General features: G+C 45.6%; 2 protein-coding genes and 1 long non-coding RNA gene across 3 annotated transcripts; 2 read left to right on the forward strand and 1 right to left on the reverse strand.

The window, feature by feature from the left end:
- Positions 1–2,065: 2,065 nt before the first annotated feature.
- On the reverse strand, positions 2,066–4,121 carry LOC135392202 (tRNA-dihydrouridine(16/17) synthase [NAD(P)(+)]-like). Its single transcript, XM_064622911.1, has 11 exons — positions 3,796–4,121; positions 3,585–3,744; positions 3,413–3,525; positions 3,273–3,355; positions 3,118–3,221; positions 2,922–3,066; positions 2,763–2,865; positions 2,627–2,706; positions 2,374–2,578; positions 2,236–2,311; positions 2,066–2,177 (listed from the first exon to the last, which is right to left on the reverse strand). The coding sequence occupies exons 1-11, from the start codon at positions 4,030–4,032 to the stop codon at positions 2,134–2,136; spliced, it is 1,350 nt and encodes a 449-aa protein (XP_064478981.1). The 5' UTR covers positions 4,033–4,121; the 3' UTR covers positions 2,066–2,133.
- A 281-nt stretch (positions 4,122–4,402) lies between these two features.
- LOC135392203 (ribosomal L1 domain-containing protein 1-like) lies at positions 4,403–6,574 on the forward strand. Its single transcript, XM_064622912.1, has 6 exons — positions 4,403–4,508; positions 4,632–4,786; positions 4,842–4,992; positions 5,047–5,297; positions 5,353–5,519; positions 6,220–6,574. The coding sequence occupies exons 1-6, from the start codon at positions 4,404–4,406 to the stop codon at positions 6,552–6,554; spliced, it is 1,164 nt and encodes a 387-aa protein (XP_064478982.1). The 5' UTR covers position 4,403; the 3' UTR covers positions 6,555–6,574.
- A 5,091-nt stretch (positions 6,575–11,665) lies between these two features.
- On the forward strand, positions 11,666–12,497 carry LOC135393573 (uncharacterized). The gene is made up of 2 exons (XR_010422675.1): positions 11,666–11,977; positions 12,322–12,497. It is a non-coding gene; the product is annotated as an uncharacterized LOC135393573 (long non-coding RNA).
- Positions 12,498–17,497: the final 5,000 nt, after the last annotated feature.

The raw sequence follows: 17,497 nt of genomic DNA on the forward strand, positions 1-17,497 counted from the left end.
CACGTATGACCTCCCAGAACATGATGAAGCATCGGTGAAATGCCACGCAAAATGCAATGTTGGAGAGCTTGAGTGTTGGCACATGACGAAAGCAATGCCTACCTATGATGAAGGGGAATCGCAGTGCTGGTGGCAATGCAATTCAGAGTCTCCCAAATTGGCTACAGCATTTTTGAGACTAACTGACAGAGTTGTACACAATGAGACGAGTTCTCGTCAGTTGAGCGCAAACTTTGAGCTTGTGGTCGTTGTCTCCATACGGGAGTTATGTATAGAGACTCCAACGAAGAAGCAAGTTTATTTCGGGAATGCAAAAGTTGAAAATTTTGGAAATGAGTGCAGAGAACAAAGTTTGGGAAGCCGATGCCCTTATTAAGAAGGGCATCGTTCATCAAAGGATCATCAGTTGAGAAAAATGTTTCTCCAAGACACTTTGCCAAACCAAGGCCACTACTGGCAGCGTAATTACTTGTGGCTGTTCACTTGTGTGGTGATAACATCTACTCTTAGTTTAGTAACCATGAGCGACAATATGGCCTCTTTTCTCTCGTCTACATATCGGATGGTATCATCAACAGGAACCAGCTGTAAGTTAAGGCACCGTGCGTGAATTTGTGCTCCAAAGAGGTGAATGTGATTCCATCGGCCAGAGGGACGCATCTTCCAGCAGACTGTGACCAACCGGCATGAATGGTCCTCTGTGAGGCCTGTATGAGGGTGTCTCACGTCTGGTGCAAGAAGCAAATCGGAGGGCACCAAGACTATGAACCAAGTTAACAGCAGTTAGGAATGTGTTTTGGAGGATATAAATGTAATAAAAGTAGGCAACTTTCCCCTGTACACGAGGACTATCAGACATCTCTATTTTCGTTTGCAATACGTCTCAAGATTCCATCGGAATATTTTGTTTCATGGAATATCTGAGCTTCAAGACACACTTCGGTGCATCAGAATCGAAGTAGTCGTCGTCGCTTCTGGAGGGCAGGACTTGCTCCACTTTCAAGCGTTCTATCCTCAGTAGTAAGCATTATATTGTGAAAAAGCTTAGGTTTTTTGTTCAAACCAGTTTGGGTTTTTGTGCGAATGCTTCGTGAACATAGCCAATTTTTTCATAGTTCCTCACCACGAGATAAAATTGTATTCCGCATAATGATGAAAAGAAGATAGAATGCGCTTTTACAGAAAACCTGGCTCCCGTGAGAAACTGAAATTATCCCGCAGAGTCAGTCCAGAATGAGGTGGACAACCAGCAAGTATATTTTGTGGTTAGGATTCGAGGGTGCAGAGATGCGATGCTCAAAAGTGGACGAAAAATGTGATTTCACCCAGTTACCAGCAGAAATTTATATCCACTTCGCGAAATGTGGGTCTATCGAATAAAAAATTTAAAAATAAATGGTATATGCAAAGGTTATGACCCTGCGGGATAGAAGCACATTTGCGGAATATTTCACGGTACGTTGATTCTGCACTCCAGTGTTCTTGGAGGTGTCACTTACTTCGTGGGACTTTAATTTTGCAGAAAAATAGCAACAGTGACTTGATGGGGCATCTGCTCCCCATGCATTTTATACAGCAAAGAAACGCATCAGAAAGGAAAGAAAAACAGGATCAACTTGAGTGAATGTAGTCAAATACAAAATCAATGTAAATATTATTCAGCAAAAAGAGAAGTCCTAGAGAGAAGTTTGTTGTCCTGTATTCTGGAATAACCCAGGCTTGAGCCCTTGAATAGGCTAGATATTTTCTACGGTTGCAATTCTGTGACAGTCTGTTGGGGACAGGCATCATGTTATATCCGTTAAGAATCATTTATTTGCTGCCATGATGGAAAGTAAATGTTGTGAGACTTTACACATCCCGTTAGTTGAATGTGCCAGCATAGAGTAATTGCGATCCCAGACTCTTTCAATTACTTTTTACCCTTATTGGGTACGATGGGCCACTTTTCTTTCCCCCTTGGAAAGAGACCATTTTAGCCTGTCAAGGTCAGACATGATGCAAGTATTTTGCCCTTTCTGTCTAGTACTTGAGCTGCTGAATTAATGAGTGACAAAACTTCCTGCAGAAAGGGGAGCTCTTTGTAATACATTCTATGACTGTAAATACAGTCAATGCAGTTGGCCAGAACTGTCATGTCAACTGTGGCTCTCTCGGTTTGAAAAAAAGGCCATGTCCTGCAAGAGAAACAACAATTTCTATGTAATGGGAGAGATTTACTTTTCTCGTACATACCACTGCAATTATCCAGCAAGTCCTGCGCCTTCTGTCGACAGCACGGCTTGCATAAATCAAAAATGCACTTTAGTCCCTACAAGAGACAAACACGTGTTGCATGCAATAAACGTTTAACACATTTAAAAGTCTCGTGACCTTGGGATTAGGGCATGCACTGCAATGCTGGAAGACCTCCTTGGTTGCAAAAGCCTTCTTTGGATTTCTTCGAAGACGTTTCAGTTGTTTCTTGGACAAGCTATACAAGTCCATGTCTGGTGGCTGCTTTAAAGTTTCCATTAATTCCAGTAGCTTTCGGTGTTCCATCTTGAGGTCCCGCTTTGTCATCAGTGTCACTTCGGGGCTGATTGTCAAAATTAATCCCAGACTACCATCATCTCAACTGCCTTACCTTGGACGAACGTATGGTTGACAGATCCACGGCGGCAACTTGGCTTGTGGAGATTCTGGATCAGGCTGCCATACAATTGACTGTGGGAAAAATGGCACGTGTCATCAACAATTTCTGCTTAGGAGGCAAAAGGTACCCTGTGGCGCTTTCTCAGTTCCTCCGCAATCCCTTGGAACTCGTCCAAGTCACTGGCCTTTGCTAATTTTTCTCGAAGATCCACATGTTCTGGCATCGTCATACTGAAAGTAACTAAATTCATCATTAGAGAATAATTTTGAAGAATAATAATACTTGCCAATGATGGAAGAGTTTAAAGAGGTGTCCTCGAACATAGGACGTGGGGCAGGGGTACGTCCGTACCAGGGCAACATACTCCAGGGCCATTTCCCAAACTGGAGGACTCCTGCCGGTAAATATGGCCGGGTTGTGCAGATTACCTTCTGTGGAGGTCAAATTCTTAACACTGACCAGCACTCAAATTTGTCACTGACCAGCCGACATGACGCCATCGACACCAGTTTCTCCAAGACACCGCTCTACGTCTTCCAAGTATTGTATATTCCCATTGGCAAAGACTGGTATTTTCACGTTTTGCCTGGAAAAGAGAAATTCATTATCATTATGTTTAGACATAGACAACACATACTTTACTGCTTTGATATAATCCCAATCTGCCAAACCCGTGTAACGTCCCTTCTGATCTCTGGTCCGCCCATGAACAGTCAATAACTACGGAACCAGAAACAAATTAGATGAACAGAAATTGATTAGAAACAATAGACGAACCTGGCATCCTGCGGACTCCAGCATTTGTGCATACTGTACTGTCCTCTCGATATCAGGGAATACACGAACCTTGCAAGTAATTGGTATTGCAAGCTCTTTGTGAATTTTGCTGACTGCCAAGAAAAACGTGCCTTAATACAAGGCAAGTGCAAGTACTAGGTGAGTGACGTACCCATGGAACGAAGCAACTCCCATTCGTCCTGTAGAAAAGCACCGTAATGGCCAGCTCTAGCAATTGCTTGTGGACATCCAAGATTCAAGTCAACTGCACAACACTGGTCCACAACCATTTGACATGCTTCGTACAGAATCTCGGGGTCGTTGGCACAAAACTGCAAAGTTACTGGTCTGTAGAGCGAGAACTAACAATTGATGATACTTACTTGTACTATTAGAGGCTTGTCTTCTTCGCAAGTGGTCATACTTTCTTTTCTGTACTTGGGATCTTTGATGAACACGCTGGCATGCAGCATTGGTGTGTAGCACAGGTGAGCTCCATGGCGTCTGCTAAGAAGTCGCCAGGCCAATTCACTTTGATCCACCATCGGTGCCACAATGTACTTGGCACTCTTCAACGTCTTAGACCAAAACTCGTAGCCTTCTAGCTTTTGTGACATCATTTCAACTTGGTGACATACAAACTGTCCCTACAGCTGCTTGCTAGAGCATATGGCTAGAGGTAGAGGGGTAGAGGGTTCCAACCACGCTTGCGCATGCGCACCCGATTGAACGACACCTTGTGGGCCTCTCTGGAACGAGAATCAAAAGGGAATAGGTCTATGGTTATTAATGGGAATAGGGAAACCTAATGACGGATATTCTTCCCTTCTGTTATTAATGGTACCGTGATGTTACGCCTAACTTAGTTCATAGAAATAGAACTAGTAGGAGTGCTAAGGACCGTCTATATCTACCAACATATGTTGCTAAACACGATACCTCTGGAATGGCGCAGTAAAACTGTGAAGGTAGTAAAATGTGCTTGTAAGACATGACGAAATCTACGAAACGTGGAAATGCCCTTGGAAATGCGTGGAAACGAGGCAACCTGGCAACCTTTTCAGTCAAAATGGCGGCGCATGTGCATGTGGAAAAGGTATGCTCAGAGACAATTTCGTATTTTCACGCTAATTTTCAGGAAAGATATGGTTGTAAATCTTGCATAACGGGCAGATTGGTTCTTTTGGTCGAGCTACAGCAGTGATAATCTTTTGGACAGGTTGCAGAAGCCCTCAGGACACTACGAAGTGTGGCCAAGAGATACCAGGTGAAAGACGCAAAGAATCTCTTAATTGACAGCTCGGATGACAACCTTTATTTGCAATTGACGCTGAAGAAAATTCCCTACAACACAAATGCCAAACTGATTAAAATGTAAGTAGATTGGTTTATTTCTCGCAAAAGTTGACATCTATTTTGGACTGTACAGAGATTTGCCCTATACGCTGGCTTCGGAAGACACCGACATATGCCTGTTTGTTGGAGATTTGGAGAAAAAGAACCCTCGTGCCGAGAACGAGAAGACGGTCGATTACTACAAAGAATTGCTCCAAGAAGCAGGTGTCACACGCAATATTGATGTACGTCTTAACAGAGCCCTTACGAGAGAGTGTTTAACTCCTATATATCTACAGATAATACCCCTACGACAACTGCGGACAGAATACCAACCGTACGAAGCGAAACGCAACTTGTGCGCGGGTTACGATGTCTTCTTGACGGACCAGCTCATCTATCCTATCATAGCGAGGTACCTCGGCAAGACGTTCTACGTGAAAAACAAGCTTCCTCGCAGAGTGGACACGAAGAAAAGCAACTTGAAATCCCACCTGGAGCATGTTTTGTCCACAACGTACCTGATGCTGCGCTGCGAAGGCACGGCCAGGTTTGTACGACACACTTTGAGGAATGTGCAACTCAAGTTTCTTGACTATTTGCAGCACAGTGTTGACAGCCCACTTGGGAATGAAAGATGCACAGGCTGTAGAAAATGTCCGTGCTGTTTGTGATGTGCTGGAAAAAAAATTGCCCGGTGGTTGGGATAATATCCTCTCTCTCCATGTGAAGACGCACAAATCTGTTGCCCTTCCTCTCTATATGTCCTTTGGTATGTATCAATACATCAAATGGTATCTCCTATAAGATGTTTGGGACTCTTGAGGCTTTTGAACACACTTGTGTATGTCTGATAAGGACTTTGGCAATTCGAGTCAAGTGATAAGTTACTTTTAAATATCTCTCCATTCGTAGGCACAGTTGAATACATTCGTTGCTCTGTCGCAGATGAAATGTGGCACCTAGATGGGGGTTTAATGAGCTTTTGGTGCAGGTGTAAGAATTCCATTGTCATGGAGAGACGTTAATTTTCTGTGGTTATTCGCGACAGTTCCGTTGTTCGAAAGACCACGCTTAAAGGACCTGGTTTTACCAATGCTGTTTCTGTTCCTAAAAGGGTTAGTTGGTGAATGTTTCAGTGACAATTTAGTGAAACAGATTTAAACATTAAATTCAACTTAAGGCATAAGCCCTAATTGGCATTGGCCCTAATGGCTTTCCAGGTAGCAGATGCACGTACAAAAATATGGAAAACGTATTTATCGGATAATCCTCGTACTAAACGTTAAATTTAGAGTGGTCGTGGCTCGATATAACTAATAGAGAAAGCGAGCACCTTCTTTATAGCAAAATTTGAAACAATTGTTGAGCTGGGTAATTAAAAGGGACCCTCTGCAAGGAGGTGGTTGTAACATAACTTGTTTTCATATAGTTACATACTAGATGATAAAAAGTGGTACTGTCATCCCCAGACTCTCGGAACAAAGTCTTTGTTGAAGCCCCACCCAAGAAGAAGGAAGTCCTCCAGGATGACATCTCGACTGTACCTGGTGGCAAAGTGTCTGTCTCGCTGCTAGGAAAGCTCAGACTCAAAGCGGACAAGGATCAAGAGATGGATGAGGAGGGTGAGAAGATATTTGCTGAGCTCATGGACATGCAAGCGGAAGAAGAGAAAGGCGAAAATTACCTGAAACACCAGAAGATGATGAGTCGAAAGGCCTTACTTGGCTCTGCCTTTAGGAATCCCAGGGAGAAGAGACAGCTTAAAGGCGGTGAAAAGGTGGTGCACAAACGGAGGAGGAAATAAATCATTTTTATTTCATTTTATTTTATTTCCAAAGGAAATGAGGATCCCCGATTTGAATGCAACATGAACCAGAAATTGTCTCGAGGTGAGATACATATTTAAAAAAAAAAGGAATTCTCGGTGCGCGTTTCAAACGTTGTTAGTATGAAAACCCCTGACGCGAAGGACATATGCACACACACAATCACTCGTGCTTTCCTGCTACTTAACCAACCTTCCTCTCCCACGCCTAAAACCCCTCACCTTCTGCGGTGGAATATTAATTTTTTCGTGGACTAAGATTTACTTTGAGAGAGAAAAGCTGCATCCGTGTCATCCGGGTGTTCTTTTTATTTATTTTTATCCTTGGCAAATTTTTCATAAAAAGGGCTACGAGAGCGGCACAAGTACTGTTTTTGCACGTGGGTGGAACTGGGGAGGGTGCCCTTCGCAGATTCTCCCAACAAAATGGCCTTTTCGTGACCTTCCTTATGATTTCTATGGCTGCCTTATAAAGGTTGCATTTGTTTGTTGGAGACAAGAGACATGGTGGGCTGTGACGTATATCAAGTTTTCACCTACAGGCGTGTTCATGCTAGCCATGCCATTGAAAGATGACTCTTTTCAATGCAACAACTATAGTGTTCGTAAAAGAAAATGTGATAACAACCATGACAAAGAAGCGATAAAAGAAGAGTTCGGATGCGACCAGATTTGACAACACCATTCGAGGCTTCGTTTTCGAGCAAATGCTAGATAATCTGGGCAGCAGCACCGAAAAAGTGACCACCACCATGGCGGCTAAACGTGTTCGTTGGAGTCGAGGGTGGGGAAAAAAAAAAAGGAAATACTGTGACACATACTCGCAGAAGCCACTCCTTGTGATTTTTATGGCTGACTGTGACCACAGGGCCTCCAATCCCAAGTCTTTTTGGAAACCATGTGGAGCGCAGAAGTGGGCCGTACTGAATTCTGACCTGGGGTTGATCTTCTCCGAGGGGGCATGGTTTAACATAAACAGGAAGATCAGAGGTCTGTAAGTACTGGAAGACATCGGTTGGGTGAGTGAGGGGAACCGGTACAAGAGGTTCATGTATCGCGGAGGAGCACGTTGAAAAGATGTGCGCAAGAAAGGCAGTAAGACGATTCTCTGTGTCGACAAGAAGGCAATGTCAATGGAAAGCGGAAGTCTGCGGCTACTAGAAAATTGATGGGAAATCCCTGTGCTGGCGAACGACTAAATTCGGAAGCTTCTCAATCCAGCGGACATGGATATGGTGGTGGTGTTGACGGTCATGAGGTGGAACAACGGCGGGAAAGTAACATGAACAAGAAAACCAGTCGTCGTTTGGGAGTGTTTTGCGACCAGCAGAGGTGGAAGGAACGGTAGGGCGTCCCATTGGAAATGCACAGAGAAAATTTGCCGTTTTTGTTATGCGGAGTTTGGTTCTGAGCGCATTCCGTCGTGCAGTACAAGAAAACGTGACTTTTTCTGCACTCACTGGCGGCACCCAGGAGAAGGAGCACGGTAACCGCCAGGATTTTCGTCAGAGTACCTAACTGCCTTCTCCTGACTGGAAGGCTGACTATCGCTATCCTTGCGTTTGCTGACCATGAGCGAGGAAGGCTCCGTCTTCTGGATGCGGGCCAATAGGAGGACGCACTTAGAATAGTTATTCTGCATTTACATCTACATTTCAAGGAAAGCAAGGGAGGGGACAGTTAGCATGTGGGCTCCCCTTACAGTGGCACCCTGTAATTCACATTCAAAGAAGAGTAGTATCAGCGACATTTAGTACGTTTAACATATATAAATCATCAGCATCATTTCGTCAGCGAATCCCCATCAACCTGCGCCAGCAACATTTTAGGATCTATACATTTAACATATGTAAATGAACAATAGCTTCAAAGGTGCGGAATACGACTTCTCTACAAAAAAATTCAAATATACACTAAATACACATATATATGTATTGACACTACATCAAGATAAGGCAATAAGGTACTAGGAATATACTGAGACTGCCTGTTTCTTCATGTAATATTAAAATCGGAGTTGTTTGCCAACTAACCAATTATTAATAACCTTCTTGGCCTTTCTTTTTGATTTTTCATTTTGTAGAGACCTCAGCATCTCATTGAACATTGTTGGCACATAGTATGATCTGATGTATTTACCATACATTGTTCTTAACCTGGGTACTTGGTAAAGTGGGAGGTGGGGACCTTGGGGGGGGGGGTTTAAACCGTTGGGGAAAATAATGTTTCATTAACACAGTACGCATGTACAGATTTCTAAAAGACAGTATCTTGTATCTGCCTCTCAGCAATTTGCTTCTGTATGGCCTTAATTACATTTTCTATTCTTCTACATTGGTAATCTGAGCAGTTGCCAAACAGAGCAATTCCATACCTTAAGACGCTTTCTCCAAGTGTCTCATATACAAGGGTGGTGCACGATTCCCCCGATTTAAACTCCCCCGTCCCGATTCCCCTGGCACGAAGCAACCGGCTCACCTCCACCGCCCCCAATTCACCCGTCGGATTTCCCCCGCCGTAGTGCAGTGACCCGCAACGGTTAAAACAGAAGAATGGCTCGGGAGATAACACAATTTTTAATGCGTTAGCGCTAGGAGTGTTAAAAATTGAAAAAACTATATGTATGTGTGTGTGTCCTTGTATGAGATGGCCTCACCGAGGCAGAGGTATAAGTGGACATGCAAAGGAGAGATAATAATAATAATAATAATGTTTTATTGGTGCCCAAGAACTGTCATGACGACCCTGTAAAGCCGAGAGCAAATGTAAATGGAGGCAATTAAAAGTAAGAGGTAAGCGTAATTGAAGGTAATTAGAGGTAATTAAAGCAAGAAAGTTGAGTTTAAAGGTAATGAATGTAAGATATATGTAATTAAGAGAAATATTAAATGAAATTAAAGATTACCGAAGGTAACCGCAGGTAATTAAATGTAATTAAAGCTAATTAAAGGCAAGGAAATGAAATTCAAGATTACCTCAGGTCACTATAGGGTAATTATACAGGGCAACTGAAAGTAATTGAGGGTAATTAAAGGTTAATTAAATGGACTTGCATATACGAATTGAAAGTGTCGAACCGGAAGTGGAGAAACGGAAGTCAAGTATGGACCGGAAAAGGCGCTTAATGCTAACACATTTCTCTCGCATTTACCGCTAAATCGCCACTGAATTTTATTCATCTCTTATTTTTAAACGGCGAGGCTAAAGCATGTCATGTCTATATGCCGCAAAAATGCTCAATTTTTTTGTGGAATTCAATTTCGGCGTTAGTGCCTGTTTTGATATAAACGCCTGTAACTAGCTTTATTCCTACTATTCGGCAGCAAAAACAGATAAGGCTTGTGGAAGGCGTCGCTCTACGATACCTGCCCGCGCGTTTTCGAACTCATTTATTGCTTGAAGGGGCGCTTTTGACAAAATTGCTGATAAATAACGAGCTTGGGGTTTGATTGGAGGTCAATCGCTGGTTAGTATCAATATAGTGCCGGGTAATATGGAACGGGTCACTTGGCGTTAAAAGCAACGTGTTCGAGTATTTCTAGTTCTATGTATACAGATGTCATGTAACGACTCATTTATGTTGCTTCCGGTAGCCCTGAGACCGTAGTTGCAGGGCTGATTTTTGTCTTCCATGTGTCATCAAGATCCACTTCTTTCTCTGCTTTCCACACTGGAGTTGGGCTCTACGTAGAGCACGAAAAACTGGGCTGTAATTTGTGATGCCTACAACTCCTTTGTAGTGCCTTTAACAGAGGTTTTTTTGCCTTTTATAGGCGCCTGAAACCAAAACTTTTTCATGCCTAAATATGCAGGCTCCATATGATTGGTGGTTTTGCCAGGTATTTCTAGGAAGAGTGTTCATGAAATGCTGAGTATCGCCCAAAACGGCCCGTATAGATGACCATTGATGAGATCACTTGATTAGATACCGACGGCTCAAACACTAAATGCGTCACTGTCGACGCCTATCAAAGTCTTTGTTTCGTTTCTGAAACGCAAACTGCGCGAAAAGTGTCACGGGGGAATTGGAACAGGGGGAATTGACGGCGTGGGGGAAATGAGACGGGGGAGTTGGGACGGGGGAATCGTGCTACACCCATATACAACATGCCTTATGTTTCATTGGCATAAAATTTCAAGTTGTGAACATACGCGCTTACCGTACGTAACTCCTTTACAAGGACACGACCTACTAGATTATAACGTGCCCGCATTTTTGGAAGCTATCGGTGGCGCTTCCCATCGTCCCAGTTATTGCTTCCTCAACTTCAGTGACTTTCATCTTTCTTCGTTAATTTCTTAAGCAATTTGAGGCTTTGTATGTATTTGTCCCTTGTTCCAGCGTTCCAGCCTCAGAACATCAGTTCTCTCATGTCTTCCTCAACTTCTACAATACTTTGTACTTCAGCTTATCTTAGTATTTCTGTACAAGCGCGGTGGACGTTCCACAGATGCGAATATATTCCAAAAGCCGGGAATCATAATGCAAGATGGAAACAATAACACCGACTTAACATAACAAACTACCAATTTATTCAGACGTTTCGTCTCCCATACGGGAGACATCATCAGTGCACCCTCGGGAGGGAATGAGTGACCGAAAACCAGTTTAGTCTTTGGACACATCGGGAAATTCCACAGATGTTTCATTCTAAGGTTGATTATCATCATCATTCTACGCGTTTTCATAGGAGATAGGAACAAATACATGGGAAAATGGCGACCTTGGGGGACCTGATAGGAGCTATCGCTGTCGTCTGCTACGGTAGTCGTACATACGCTTCTGCGCGTTCAGAATTCAGAATTCAAATTTCCATCGTCCAATCGTGGCGTGCCGATGAGTAGCGCCCCTGGCGGATCGTGCGGACGCCCTGATGCTGACCCTGGTGCGGACGCCCTGACCAGCCGCCGGCTCTAAAGCGAAACGCACCGCCTCGAAAATATTGTCGCCACCAGCGTGCCAGCTCGGAAGATCTCTCATTGGCTGCGCATTATATGTATAAATATTTGGATGTTCATTGGTCTAAAAAACTGGCGTCAGTTTCCTTCGCGCTGATTGGGCGAGAGTCATTTGGCTGAGGAGCGAGCATCCGAACGCGCGAACCGCTCAACGGAAGCAGTCGAACGGAGGAGAAAGAACGACATCGCGTCTGTCCGGCCACGCGTGTTCTCTTGGACTGCAACCGTTGTGCACGCAAACGCTACGGGGTAGTTTGAGGGTTTTGAATGCTTTAGATTTAGATTGTTGTGGCGAACTGCTAATGTGAGAACGGAATGGCACATCCACCTCATCATCGCAACAGCGGGAAGACGAACATGACATGGAATCCCTGCACTTCCAAAGGACGCAGAAATCGTCAGAGAGGAAGTCTGCACTCTTTCCGACGTACTGCAGGTGAACGGTAAGACAAGTTTGATTAGTTTTTTGTGACTGAAGGAAGTAATGCAGGTTTATCACGTTAAGTGTATTACGTACAACATTTACGAGTCACTCGGTATGTTAGCGGCGTTTCATTGTGCAGTGTATTGCCGTAACTTGTACGTTTCTGATATGCCGTTAATCAAATTATGTGTGGTTATGCTAGTTGCCCCTCATGCGCGTCGCAGCCGTTCATTTACTGTGATCTAAGAACATTCGTGACAAATGCCTCGGTGTTCAAATACGAAATCAAGATAGATTGCCTATCATAGCAGTGATTTTCGTGCAGAGTTACGGATCATCAATATATTTTTTGTTTTGTTTTAGTTCTCCCGCAGCCACCGGCAACAACGACGCACATAGCTCAGCATTGACTTTTGAACGGCCCTTGGATGTCGAAGCACCTAAAGCTCCAGTGAAGCCTGTTACAAGACGTAAAAAGATATGTACTGTAGCTTTTTCGAGGCAGTTCTCGAGGACAAATAAAGTGGATTTGTCATACACTATCGCTTTTTGATTGTCTGCTTCGGGACAGCATGATCGTTGCTCTACAGCAAGACAGCTAGCGCCGAAGACAAACCAACGGACGAGTCGGGTGGGGGCAGGGGGGACGAGAGGAGAGACGAAAAACCCGAGCAGAGAAGGGGAAGGAGGTTGAGAAAGGAGGTCGGTCTGCGCATGCGCACTGGGCCTGAGCTTTTTTCCCGCGCAGCAGCTCGGGGACGCTGTGAGTGGCTCTTCGAGATCACGTGGTTTGGGCGCCCGCCATTTTCCCTGGACCATTGCGTAAACGGCAGCTTCCGGCGGATGCCCTGACGCCCTGATGCTAAAGGGTCTAGGCGTACCTGAACCTGAACCTGAACCTGAGCAGCGGACCAGCGGACAGGCACTCCGGGTCCGGGCACTCCATACAACATGATCACGGAGGAGAAGTAAGGAGACCGAACTCTGCCGCGACGCCGTTGAAAAAGTGTGGTCCCGATTCCTCGAGTCTAATTGTGGCCGCGGCGCGGCGCTCGCGCTCCGTCAGGTACTTGCTCCTCTGAAATGGCGTGCTTGTAATGCGCTGTGTCAGACTTACTAGTGCGTCCAGTGCAAGCAGGAAAAAATATTTTGATAAAGAAACACGATTGTCGTGTATCAAGGAACGATCTCTCTTTGCATTTTTCGCCTGGAGTTGTTGTTGGTGCAACGCGGGAGGTTTTCATTTTACAATGTGGGGAAGCCGCCGTCAAGGGGGATCCGCGTTTGCTCGAGGCTTGAATGTCTAAATAAGCGTAGTGCTCTCGCAGTTAAGAAGCTGTTAAGAATCGCGGAAGTATGTTTTGTTTTATTTGAGATCAAAAGACACCCGAAGGAGCACAAAGGTTGTTGTTTGATATCGTACAGGATGGTAAGTTGCACCACTGCGAGATCTACATTGTCAATGGTGTGCACTGATTATTATTACTTCCCACGAACATCTCGCAGGGAACATCTCTGAGGAAATGATGTAATTGAGCAAATTTGGATTCCAGCTGTTGCACGACAGCGTCGTAGCGCGCGTTTCTACCACACGCTTCGCGTGCACAACGCTTTGGGAAGCGGGAGCTTTTTGTCGTAATTGTGAAGCATCCGCTAGGGTACAGAGGATAGAGTTACATTTCACATGACACCATACACGAATTTAATACCAAGGTGCCAGAACGCACTTTCATTCCCAGGTTTGCAAACGCGGTAGAGGACTGTGTACACGTACTGAGCCCGTACAGTTTAAGGAAGAGATTCCCCAAGACGATTTTCATCTTGGTGTCCGGTTGGGGTGTGAAGCCCATATCTACTGGATTTGGGGCTTTTTTAGCTTGGGTAGAATACCTGGTGTAAACGTTTTGAGCAGCATGCTTGTGCTGAAGTAAATTGAAACTCCTAGGCATGGAACTGAACATCAAACTCAGTGTTATTCAAGATGTCAGTGTTGGACAACACACATTACAGACTTTCTCTTCTGTTCCCAAAACCGTAGCATAGCGTGTCACTAAACGTCGCCATACACAAATTTTTCTTAATTGCTTTACACGTACGCAGATAAAACTTTCCCAGTCCCAGCTTATGCGGCGACACCACATAGAAATTCTACATATTCCGAAAAGATCGCGTCCGGAAACTTTAGAGATCTTCAAACATATCATTCCCTCCACGCCATTTAAATGCGTCTTTTCAGCACAGCCTTTGCTTCCTTTGGAGTAGGTCCCACCTATGACACGAAAACGAGGCAACAGAAATTGCAAAACAAGATTGGAGCTGACCAGAAAACATTAACTCATTGTTGGAGAAAGCGTTGTTAATTTTTATAACACAAACACTCGTTTTTAACACTTCTTAGTAGAGTATTCGAGGACAAACAGCGCATTGCCTTGCAGGAGATTTCGCGGAGCTAGTACCGGAGGGAACGCGAGCGCCGCGCCGCGGCCAACAATAGACTCGAGGAATCGGGACGTCATTCTCCAGCCGAGTTCGGTCTCCTTACTTCTCCTCCGTGAACATGATACAACCAGGCTCCAACAGCTCCCCATAGCGCCCATAGTTCAGGTTCAGGGTAGCCTCGTCCCCTTTGCATCAGGGCAGGCACCGAAGTGGTGCCACAGGCTAAGAGAGAGAGAGAGACGGAAAGAAGGAAGAGGAATCATGGATGAGGGGAGAAGGAAACTGAGCGAGGGAGGGTACAGGGAGAGAAGTAGTGAGGTCGGGGTGATGGAAACAGAGGGCGTCCTCAGAGATAGTTTGTCCTAGTTTGAGATAATTCACACAACACTGGGCACACGACCAATGAGAGTGCAACGTTGTAGAAATTATGCAATGCCAGTCGGCCAATCAGGAGCCTTAACTTTGGCTGACCTTTCGACCGGTTCTGGCTACCATCGACTTCTACCGGATTTCACGCCTACCACCGTTACCCGATATTCAAAATAACTGAAGCTTCTTTTGGCTAACAGAAATATTTATTTGACACAAAGCACTGATTCAAAGATCTGATACATGGATGCACTGTGAATACAAAGCCCGTTGCTGACGCACTGTAACTAAGTTCGAACTTAAAGCAAAACGAACACAGCTCTCGAAATCCGACGGGGCCCGCGCTTGTTCTTCACTCTCCAACCGCTCCAACTCACGAAGCATTCCAGTTCTAGAGTTGATAGACTGTTCGTCGGATAATAGTCGTGCCCAGGAACAGTACAACACATGTTGAATCACATCGACGCATGAATAAACCAGCGAACACTTCTACAAACTGTTCTGCCGATTGACATCACCGAAACACGGAACACAAGAGGACGCCTTGCCGGCCGATTTAATGATGAGCATCTTCTTTCGTTGTTTGCAGAGCGGAAAAGGCGCTTGTGTGGCACGTAATCGTAATCCTGTCTTTGTTGTCAGGCCTCAAAATCCGACGGCGCTCGAACGCGTTCTTCACGCTCCAACCGCACCAGCCCACGAAGCATTCCAGTTCCGTAGTTGATAGACTGTACGTGGGATAATAGTCGTGTCCAGGAACAGCACAACACGCGTAGAATCACAAACTGTTCTGCCGATTGACATCACCGAAACACAGAACACAAGAGGACGGACGCCGTGCCGACCGATGCGAGCTATTTCGAAACTATGCTGAAACCTGAAACGGCCGCCGGGACGCTGCACCAGCCGCCGGCTCTAAAGCGAAACGCACCGCCTCCAAAATAATGTCGCCACCGGCGCGCGTACGCTAACGATCTCTGATTGGCTGCGTAATATATGTATAAATATTTGGATGCTCATTGGTCTAGAAAACTGGCGTCAGTTTTCTTTGCGCTGATTGGGCGAGAGTCATTTGACTGAGGAGCGAGCATCCGAACGCGCGAACCGCTCAACGGAAGCAGCCGAACGCCGAACGGAGGAAAGAGAAAAACGACATAATAAGGAAGGAAGGACAGGAGACATCGGGCGTCTGTCCGGCCACGCGTGTTCTCTCGGACTGCAACCGTTGTGCACGCAGACGCTAGGGGGTAGTTTGGGAGTTTTGAATGCTTTAGATTTAGATTGTGGCGAACTGCTAATGTGAGAACGGAATGGCACATCCACCTCATCATCACAACAGCGGGAAGACGAACATGACATAGAATCCCTGCACCTCCAAAGGACGCAGAAATCGTCAGAGAGGAAGTGTGCACTCTTTCCGACGTACTGCAGGTGATCGGTAAGACAAGTTTGATTACTTTTTTGTGACTGAAGGAAGTAATGCAGGTTTATCACGTTAAGTGTATTACGTACAACATTTACGAGTCACTCATCAGTACGTTAGCGGCGTTTCATTGTGCAGTGCATTGCCGTAAATTGTACGTTTCTGATATGCCGGTAATCAAATTATGTGTGGTTATGTAGCTGCCCCTCATGCGCGTCGCAGCCGTTCATTCACTGTGATCTACGAACATTCGTGACGAATGCCTTGGTGTTCAAATACGAAATCAAGATTGATTACCTATCATAGCAGTGATTTTCGTGCAGAGTTACGGATCATCAATATATTTTTTGTTTTGTTTTAGTTCTACCGCAGCCATCGGCAACAACGACGCACATAGCTCAGCATTGGCTTTTGAACTGCCCTTCGATGTCGAAGCACCTAAAGCTCCACAAGAACAGTGAAGCCTGTTACAAGACGTAAAAAGATATGTACTCTAGCTTTTTCGAGGCAGTTCCCGAGGACAAATAAAGTTGATTTGCCATACACCATCGCTTTTTGATTGTTTGCTTTGGGACAGCATGATCGTTGCTCTACAGCAAGACAGCAAGCGCCGAAGACAAACCACAAACGGACGAGGCTGGGGGGATAGGGGGAACGAGAGGAGAGACGAAAAACCCGAGGAGAGAAGGGGAAGGAGGTTGGGAAAGGAGGTCGGTCTGCGCATGCGCACTGGGCCCCAGCTTTTTTCCCGCGCTGGCCAGCAGAGACGTTGTGAGTGGCTCCTGGGGATCACGTGGTTTGGGCGCCCGCCATTTTTCCTGGACCATTGCGTAAACGGCAGCTTCCGGCGGATGGCTGGGGGGATAGGGGGAACGAGAGGAGAGACGAAAAACCCGAGGAGAGAAGGGGAAGGAGGTTGGGAAAGGAGGTCGGTCTGCGCATGCGCACTGGGCCCCAGCTTTTTTCCCGCGCTGGCCAGCAGAGACGTTGTGAGTGGCTCCTGGGGATCACGTGGTTTGGGCGCCCGCCATTTTTCCTGGACCATTGCGTAAACGGCAGCTTCCGGCGGATGGCTGCACACACATGCGCGCGTACAAAATGCGATTTCAAAACGTTGTCGACCAATCGGAGCGCGCATGCAGCCTGGGCCAATGAGCTTGCAACGTTGTAGATTGGCGCAGTGGTACATACTCTACAGCCGCATCCTCGGTTACCTGAGGAGGACTGATACAACCACCGGGCGCTCGGTTTTGAACGTTTTGAAAATGACGGGGGAGGGGGGAGGGGTGGACCAAGACGCGGTGGCGG

The sequence above is a fragment of the Ornithodoros turicata genome, chromosome 4, assembly GCF_037126465.1.
Source record: "Ornithodoros turicata isolate Travis chromosome 4, ASM3712646v1, whole genome shotgun sequence".
Lineage (NCBI taxonomy): Eukaryota > Metazoa > Arthropoda > Arachnida > Ixodida > Argasidae > Ornithodoros > Ornithodoros turicata.

Excerpts from the sequence above, each read along its gene's own strand:
- LOC135392202 (XM_064622911.1), bottom strand. The coding sequence starts at position 4,032 with ATGATGTCACAAAAGCTAGAAGGCTACGAGTTTTGGTCTAAGACGTTG. Across the intron at positions 3,526-3,584 it reads GGAGTTGCTTCGTTCCATGG|TCAGCAAAATTCACAAAGAG; the intron begins GTACGTCACTCA and ends TTTTCTTGGCAG. Across the intron at positions 3,222-3,272 it reads GATTATATCAAAGCAGTAAA|GCAAAACGTGAAAATACCAG; the intron begins GTATGTGTTGTC and ends TCTCTTTTCCAG.
- LOC135392203 (XM_064622912.1), top strand. The coding sequence starts at position 4,404 with ATGACGAAATCTACGAAACGTGGAAATGCCCTTGGAAATGCGTGGAAA. Across the intron at positions 4,509-4,631 it reads CGCATGTGCATGTGGAAAAG|GTTGCAGAAGCCCTCAGGAC; the intron begins GTATGCTCAGAG and ends TCTTTTGGACAG. Across the intron at positions 4,787-4,841 it reads AATGCCAAACTGATTAAAAT|AGATTTGCCCTATACGCTGG; the intron begins GTAAGTAGATTG and ends TGGACTGTACAG.